This window comes from Vigna unguiculata, chromosome 5 (assembly GCF_037176805.1).
Source record: "Vigna unguiculata cultivar grain cowpea cultivar isolate G323 ecotype 2 chromosome 5, ASM3717680v1, whole genome shotgun sequence".
Classification (NCBI taxonomy): Eukaryota; Viridiplantae; Streptophyta; class Magnoliopsida; order Fabales; family Fabaceae; genus Vigna; species Vigna unguiculata.
Genome location: NC_140796.1, coordinates 13,832,175 through 13,840,898, shown reverse-complemented (window position 1 = coordinate 13,840,898; position 8,724 = coordinate 13,832,175). Strand labels below are relative to the sequence as shown.

Here is an 8,724-nt window from a genome sequence, read left to right as displayed (position 1 = left end):
AAGATTTTATCAGATAAACACAACACCAAAATTCAAGTTCGATCTACATAAATATAGATATTCTTTTTATGTTATTCAAGTTTGTCATTTTTGGTTCTGAAACTTTGACGAAATCTGAAGACATTAATATAAAATTTCATATTATTGAATAAAATTGAAACACAGTACATAAAATTCTGAGTAATGAAAGTTTGAATGCAAAGTTTGTTGAAGAATTATGTGTAACAGCAGCAGATAGCAGGAGCCGATGCTGAACATGTACCTCCCTTCCTGAAACCCATGTTAACACATCTCTCACCACACTCTATGCTATATATATATATATATATATATATATATATATATATATATATATATATATATATATATATATATATATATATATATATATATATATATATATATATATATATATATATAAAAGTTTAAATTCATTTGAAAAAAATCCTTTTTGGGTCGTGTACTATAAGCTCCGTAAGAGAAATTAAATAATCAATTTTCACCTCAATTTTATTTGGATAATGATAATATGATTTTTATTTTTTGATTTTTATTCTTTATTTTTTAACATGACTTAATATGAATTATTAATTAATGTATCACTATTTTTTTAAATAATCAATGATTAACACTAAACTACATTAGAAAATAAATTATGAGAATCAAAGTATATTTTTTCATTTTATTGTTCTTCACTTGAAAGAATAAAGCAAAGCAAGGCATAAAAGTTTGGTTGATGCGAAAAGCCATTATGCAGAATTTGTGTCACCACCGATGCTTTCTTAGAAGACTGATGTGAAGACTTCAAAGGATTCAATGGAGATATATAGTGCCTCTACAATAAAATGCGTAAAGGAATAATATATATTTTTTATTTAAATAATTATGTAAAATTAAAAATAATAAATAAGTATTAAATGTTGATTCTTATTTAATAGTATTGTACCCCTGGCCAAATCCGATATATACTCGAACCATATCCCCGAACATATCTCGGGTGAAACTGACCGAGCCCCCACGTCGAAAACCTAAAGGCAAGTAACCCCTATTTTGTAGGGGGGGATCGGTACTTATCCTAGATCCTCGGTAACCTCCGCACCGACCTCACGAGAAGATCGGACCATCACCTGGGGCCGAGGAAGATAAAAGGGGTGCGAGGAACGCTTCAAGGACAAGACGGATGAGGCCTAGAAAGCAAGAAAATAGAAAGAAAAGTAGAAAATAAACTCAGTCGGTTCTCGGAAGTCGAGAGCAAAAGAATTCTGTTGTGGTCTCCTCGTTCGACCGAGAACAGATTTGGCGCCCACGGTGAGGCCCTGGTAAAACTGATCCCCAGGCCCTAATTCTTATAACTTTCATGGCGAGAAGTCCCAATGCCAATGAAGAACCGCCGAACCATTCCCCGCTCAACAACACACCACGCCCCAAACTACCACTCGAGAGTCTCCATTCTGTCTGGTTTACGGGACAGACGTCGTTCTACCCATTGAAATCACTCAACCGAGCTGGAGAGTGCGGATTTTCAACGCAACCTCGTCCGACAAAGATTTACGACTCAACCTCGACAAACTGGAAGAGGTTCGCGACCAAGCGCGAATCAGCAGTGAAGCAACCAAAAGGAAAATCGAAGCTCGTTACAAAACCAAAATCAAACCTCGGTCGTTTTCAGAAGGCGATTTGGTACTTCGGAAGGCACACCCACTCCAACTCGAACACAAACTTTCTCCCAAGTGGACAGGGCCTTTCAGAATCAAACAAACCCTTGGGAAGGGCGCCTATCGTCTCGAGACTCTAGATGGCACTCAAGTACCTCGCACCTGGAACGCGAAGAATTTACGTTTCTTTTTTAGCTGAGGACTCATGTAACTTCGCCGACACTCTTTTTCCCTTCTTAGGAACAAAAGGGTTTTTTAATGAGGTCGGTCAAGCAAAATTAATAACAAATCTGTTCCTATATTCATTCTGCATTCGGAAAAATTCCCTAAGCTCGGCTCGGGGTCGGATTCAAGTCCGTATACGACAAAATTCCCTAAGTTCGGCTCGGGGTCGGATTTAAGTCCCCAAACCACAAAATCTCCTAAGCTCGGCTCGGGGTCGGATCTAAGTCCGCAAACGACAAAATCCCCTAAGCTCGGCTCGGGGTCGGATTTAAGTCCGCAAACGACGAAATCCCCTAAGCTCGGCTCGGGGTCGGATTTAAGTCCGCAAACGTCGAAATCCCGTAAGCTCGGCTCGAGTTTGGATTTAAGTCCGCAAACGTCAAAATCCCGTAAGCTCGGCTCGGGGTCGGATTCAAGTCCGCATTCAACAAATCCCTTAAGCTCGGCTCAGAAGCTGGGCCTAAATCAGCACTTGACATTCGAGATTGAGGGTTACGCACTCAAAGACTGAGGGTTACGCATTCGGAAACTGAGGGTTACGCGTTAGTTCAAATCGGCACCTGACATTTAAAGGCTGAGGGTTACGCATCGATCCAAGAAGCTGAGTATTAGGCATAGTTTCAACAAATCCACACGACTAGTTGGCGATCAGATATATTCGTAAATATCAACGAAGAACAGGTACGTCACATTTAAATTACTTCCTAAAGAATGTATAGCAAAATGTGGCAAATAACATAGGTGTCATTACAAACATTCATAAAACACTAAAACAAGGAGAAACCTATCCTATAAGTTTACTCTTCCACCAAGCGGCCGTCAAGGACGACCTTACTAGCATCTGCAGCCGAGATGTCCGCTGAAGGGCACAATAGCCGCACTTGCTCCAATGCAGCTTCGAATCCCACTCCGTAAGTAGAAGCAGCTTCGTTCGCCAGCTTTTCCTCCAAAGCTTGCCAAGATTTCTCCTTCTCGGAAAACTGATCTTTGACCCGCTGCAGCTCAGTCTCCAGCTCGGTTATCCTCTCCCCTCGCTCTTAGCTTTACTTTAAGCCCTTGTAACCCATCTACTTCCTTTGAAAGTCGAGCCACTTCCTCTTTCGCCGCTATCAAATGCGTTTTAGTCAAAGCCAACTCCGCAAGCCAATCCTTCTCCAAAACACTTACCCGACTCAGCTTATCACATAGGGCTGCCACCGAGACCTCAGTCTTATGAAGGAACCTATCTATGTCCTCTTGAATGGTATCAACTTCTTGGTTCAAGAGACAGTGGAGATCCCCATCAAAAACATTATGTGCTCGGCTGTGTGCTCTGTGGTTGAACTGAGAATCCCTAAAGCTACAGCAGACGTTGCTCGACCCTTCTTGCAACAGCGGGCCTTTCGACGACAATGTATGTTCGGACCGAGTAGAAACCCCCGCCGTCTCACCTACCAACGCTTTCGATTTACTCAGAGAAGGCCGCCTTTTGAGACCTGATCCCGATTGAGTGGCCTCCTCGTCAGACACTACCGTCACGCCTTCTTGAGCTAAGGGAGTTGCTTGAACTAGGGAAGCCTGGGAAGAGCTTCTCAAAGCCTTGAAGCGCTTAGCCAAATCCTGTTTCGACATCCCCATCCTGGACTCTGCACAATTACAAAGATCAGGTCAAAGAAAATAAACCAAGTTAAATTTGGAAAGTATTTCACGAAATATATACCGATATAGCGCTTTAGGCTAGTCGGTTGAAACTCTAATTCCAGCAGCTGTTTGGTGTCAAAGACCGCCCTTAGTTGTTCTAGCATAAGACAATACTCCTTCTCAGACGATGAAAGATCGGATAATTGTCGAGGGCTCGAATTGCTCGGGTTTTGTGTCCAATAGAGCGGAAAACCCTCCAACAAATCCGCCTTATGGGGAGGAGCCCTTATTTTCAAGAAACCCCCCTTAAACCCCTTGTACGACGATTGAAATAACGTCAACAGACCTCTACCCCCAGCACTATTCAAGGACGACCACATATTCTTATGGGGTTTCTTCATCTCAAAAAAATACAAAAAAACGTTTGGTGTCGGGACGACCCCAAAATGCGTACACAATATATGGAACGCCCGAACAAACGCCCAGCTGTTTGGGTGAAGTTGAGCCGGAGCAACATTCAATACCGTCAACAAGTCTTTCTCGAAGGAACTCAAAGGCAAACGAAGCCCCACTTTCGAGAACAAGGTCGCATAGAAAAAGCAAAAGGGCCCCGAGGAATCAGTGGATTCATTGGCGCACACTAGCTCGTCCAGTTCGCACCTAGTCACCAAAACATCCTGCTCATTACTCTGGCATAACTGCTGACCACGACGGTACCGTGTTATGAAGTGATCCGATGTAAAGCATGAACATTCTCGCCTAAGGCCTGAGGGCGCCCACGGATAAAAATCGTCGTAAGTGGTCATTGCTTCGAATAAACAAAAAACCTCGCCAACACTCGCGGAACAAAGAGCCTCACCCTACCCAGTACTGCCGATAAACCCAGCGTCGAAGGGGCGTTTCCCTCTACCAACAATGCAGAAAAGGAAAAACTGCAAAAACCACCAAGCAAAGGAAAATGCTAAAACCCCGCATCTCTGAAACGAAACGATCTTTTCATCTTCCCCCCAAAATACTAACCCTAAAATTTAACCCACGACCACAAACACTCATAAAACAAGGCCCTAACACGATCAGAAACAGAAATAAAAAGACAAGATGAAGAAATGTACCTGGCTCAAGCCACTTCACCAACGAATACTGAAGAGATTAGAGTATAATCAGATGCAGTCGCAAGAAAGTTTGAGGAAGGGGAAAAGTCACGGATATATGAGGATGGAGGAAAGAAAATAGTATAAAAAACCCCTCACGCTTCATAAATGATTGACAAGATAGAAACGGCGGTTGCAGTCTGAAAAAACATAACCTCCATCGGACACACGCCACGTGGCATCTTATCAGTAAATTGCAATCAAGTGTCGCAAACTCACGCGCTAGGGAAGTTGTAACGACTCTAGTTCAAAACTTTTTTGAATTTCGAGGTCGGAGGGTTAGTGTACCCCTGGCCAAATCCGATATATACTCGAACCATATCCCCGAACATACCTCGGGTGAAACTGACCGAGCCCCCACGTCGAAAACTTAAAGGCAAGTAACCCCTATTTTGTAGGGGAGGATCGGTACTTATCCTAGATCCTCGGTAACCTCCGCACCGACCTCACGAGAAGATCGGACCATCACCTGGGGCCGAGGAAGATAAAAGGGGTGCGAGGAACGCTTCAAGGACAAGACGGATGAGGCCTAGAAAGCAAGAAAATAGAAAGAAAAGTAGAAAATAAACTCAGTCGGTTCTCAGAAGTCGAGAGCAAAAGAATTCTGTTGTGGTCTCCTCGTTCGACCGAGAACAAGTATAATAACAAAATGAGCACACACACCATTATTGTGTTTTCGCTTGTATTTATTAGAAGTGAAACCTTTAACGTATCAACAATAATAATAAGATTCTCATTTTCTTTTTATTCTAATCTTTTATTTTTTGACGTGGTTTAGTGTAGACAATTGATTAATGTACCATTATATTTTATTTTGAAAAAATCAATAATTAACATTAAGTCATGTCGGAGAGAGACAAAAGGAGTAAGAGATACGAGTCAAAGTATAATTTTCCTTAACGTATCGATAAGCGCTACCAGGATGTTAGGTTATCAAAGTGAAACATTATCTCGAGAAGGACAAAGATCATAATCATAAATAACAAAAATATCTGTATCTGTAAATATTTATGATAAAATATATGATAAATAGTTAATAATCTTTTTACCGCCTATGAAAGGGACATCATCTGATCACATAAAGTCATTTATTTCTTCTTCTGAAAATATATCATTTAGGAAAATTGTTTTTTTGACAAATATTTTGTTGACAAAGTTATTAAATAGAGTAATAAAGTTACAAAATAAAATAATAAAATTTTAGAATTTTTTTTATCAAAAATAGTTATTTTTCAAAGTTTTTTAAATAAAACTTTGTCAAAATATCTTTTCCTATTATCATTTATTGTAAGAGATTTGCTTAGTAATGCTAGACAACTCAAAAGTACGTCTATTAACAACTAAAAATGTGTGAATTTGTATGCATGCGTTACATGTTGACTGCATGTTTGCACATGGAAAATACTTTTTTGACATGCACTTCACAACCAATATTTAGGAGTATTTTTGGTTATTAAAATAATTAACTTTTGTATCTGTAAAAAAGAAAAATATTGAAAGATAAAATAGTAGATATAAAGTGTGAAATCAAAGGTGCAATTTTTATGAAATATTAAAATCTTAATATTTTTAAATTTAACCTTTTTTCGCATAAAAATGTTTGGTTTATATAGATAAAAGTTTATATAATTAATATAATTTTTTAAAATATATCAAAATTTAAATAACTTTATCACTGTAGTATTATTAAACAGTTTGATAAAAATAATCGTAATATATGAATTTACAACTTAACATTTAAATAACAAATTTTATAAAAGTATTGATGGTATAAAATTTGATAAAAGTTACAATAATATTACAAGGTCACGAAGTCTTGTAATGAAAGCTATGCTTTAACATGTTGGGAATTCAAATATTAGCAAGTTTAAATTAAAATATAGAGTACTGAATCTCAACTTAAAAAAAATGATTTAATTAGGTACTTTAAAAAAATTATTAATTATTTTTTTTTAAATTTGGACCAAATTTATTATTTGTATAAATGTTATATTAATATTTTTATTAAAAATGAAATTTTAACATATTATTATATTATTAACGCAGGTTCTATTAATCTTAACTTTTATCATTATATTTTAATATAAATATAAATATTCAATTTTGTCAAAATATTTATTTTTAATTAATTTTAATCTTATAAAAAAACATGAATTAAAAAACATATTTTAATTATTTGAATGGTCTTCACTTTGGTAAGAGTATCTCAACTTGGTTTCTATTTTTAAAAAAGTTTTAATTGTGTCCCTACTTTTGAAAATGAGAATTAATTAGGTTATTTAAAAAAAATTACTACCACAGTTAACGGTATTCTACGTGTCAATCTGTCGTTTTTTTTTTAATTTTTTTAATTTTTTTCAATATTGTTTTTGTTGTCACGTGTCAGGTACTTGGTGTGACACACCAAATTTATTATTTGTAAAAATGGTATACTTAATTTTGTAAAAATATTTATATTTAATTAGTTTTGATCTTATAAAAAAAGGGATTAATAATTAAAATATGTTTTTTTAATCCATGCTTTTTTATAAAAGTAAAACTAATCAAGTATAATTTTTTTAGAAAATTAAGTACTAAAGGTCATGATTAACAAAACATGAGTTAATACTATACAATAATATAATGTGTTAAAATGTCATTTTTCATAAAATTATCTGTATAATATTTATACAAATAATATTTTTTGTCTTGAAGAAGGACAATATTACTCTATTTTGAAAATAATTGAGACTAAATTGAACAAAAAAGACGTATGTAGGGACCAAACCGAAGCAAAACAAGGGCAATTAAGAGTTTGGGAGACCTAAAACAAACTTATAAAATGAGACATTTTATTTAAAATTTATTTTTTGAGCTTTTTTTATACAAAATTATTTATTAAATTGTAATAATTAATTTCATTTAACATTTCAAGCTAATCCATTTAATCTTTATTGAGACATCGTTAACAGTAGAATTGTTAACATATTGTGTAAGTTATATATATATATATATATATATATATATATATATATATATATATATATATATATATATGGAAAAGAATATTATCTTTTTATATAATTAAGAATGTCAATTGGTTTATTATTTTCCAAACCTGTAATTTCTCTTAAGATATTTAATTATGAAAATAAATCAAATCTATCACTACCCAACAAATTATCATGTTTTAAAGATTTTCAAAGTTTAAGCATTTTTTCTTTCAAAAGTGTACAATCTAGACTTTAATTTTTTAACACTGCATAAAAAACAAAAAATATCTTCATATATTTTAAATTGTTCAAATATACTCTGAAGTGTGGTAATTTCTTTATTTACAATATACAAAAAGTAATCAATTTTAAACGGTTCTAAACGAGATTTTACAATAAATTATTTCTTTTTCCGTCTAATATGTTTTTTCACAAAACTTAGGCTATTTTTGACTTGATAATGAATTTTTTTTCCTAAACTTGAATTATCTTTCTATAGAAAACTCAATTTTTAATTATGCTACAATTAATCTATTATCCACCAAAAGACTAACCCTTAATTTAATTAATAGTTTTGTAAAAAAATTCCAATACCTCATCAAAATATACATAAAAAAACTCTTAGAAACTCGTAAATCGAAAAGTACCGAAAAATGAAATTGGACAAAAGAAATGCATTTCTAAAATTTTAGTACAAATCCAAAACAGAATAAAAACTACAACAACACAAATAGAAAGAAAAAACACACTAATCATGATTGAGGATGAAAAATTGGTACACATAAACAATATGAGATTGAAGGAATGTAATCTGCCAAGACTCTCAAACAACAACTCTTAGAAGAGAAGAAAGAAAGTAAGGAGAGACAAGAGAAGTCACAAAGAAATAAAAAGATAAAAGAAGAAAATATAATTATAAGAGAATAAAAATAACTAATCATTCTCGTCTTCGTAAACAAAATTATAATTTACTAAATAAAAGTTTTAACCCATCAACTATCATTTTTAATACCAATAAAAATTCACATACACTAATAATAATTTAATTAAATTTTATTCTCAAACATAAACTTATAATTAATTTAATAGATCTATATTAGT

General features: G+C 34.4%; 1 protein-coding gene across 4 annotated transcripts; it reads right to left on the bottom strand.

Annotated features, from left to right (window-relative positions):
• Nucleotides 1-2,535: 2,535 nt before the first annotated feature.
• Nucleotides 2,536-5,297, bottom strand: LOC114184073 (uncharacterized). Of its 4 annotated transcripts, XM_085672880.1 has the most exons (4): nucleotides 4,613-5,294; nucleotides 4,365-4,432; nucleotides 3,580-4,266; nucleotides 2,536-3,505 (listed from the first exon to the last, which is right to left on the bottom strand). In XM_085672880.1, the coding sequence occupies exons 3-4, from the start codon at nucleotides 3,899-3,901 to the stop codon at nucleotides 2,883-2,885; spliced, it is 945 nt and encodes a 314-aa protein (XP_085529006.1). In that variant the 5' UTR covers nucleotides 3,902-4,266; nucleotides 4,365-4,432; nucleotides 4,613-5,294; the 3' UTR covers nucleotides 2,536-2,882. The 4 variants fall into 4 exon arrangements, with proteins under 4 accessions (XP_085529006.1, XP_027927112.1, XP_027927114.1 ...); XM_028071311.2 differs by having other exon boundaries at nucleotides 3,580-4,432; nucleotides 4,613-5,297; XM_028071313.2 differs by lacking the exon at nucleotides 4,365-4,432.
• Nucleotides 5,298-8,724: the final 3,427 nt, after the last annotated feature.

Bases quoted from the DNA above. Each gene is read 5' to 3' on its own strand.
- LOC114184073 (XM_028071311.2), bottom strand. From the start codon at position 4,306: ATGACCACTTACGACGATTTTTATCCGTGGGCGCCCTCAGGCCTTAGG. The intron at 3,506-3,579 runs GTATATATTTCG...GTAATTGTGCAG, and splicing joins TAGCCTAAAGCGCTATATCG to AGTCCAGGATGGGGATGTCG.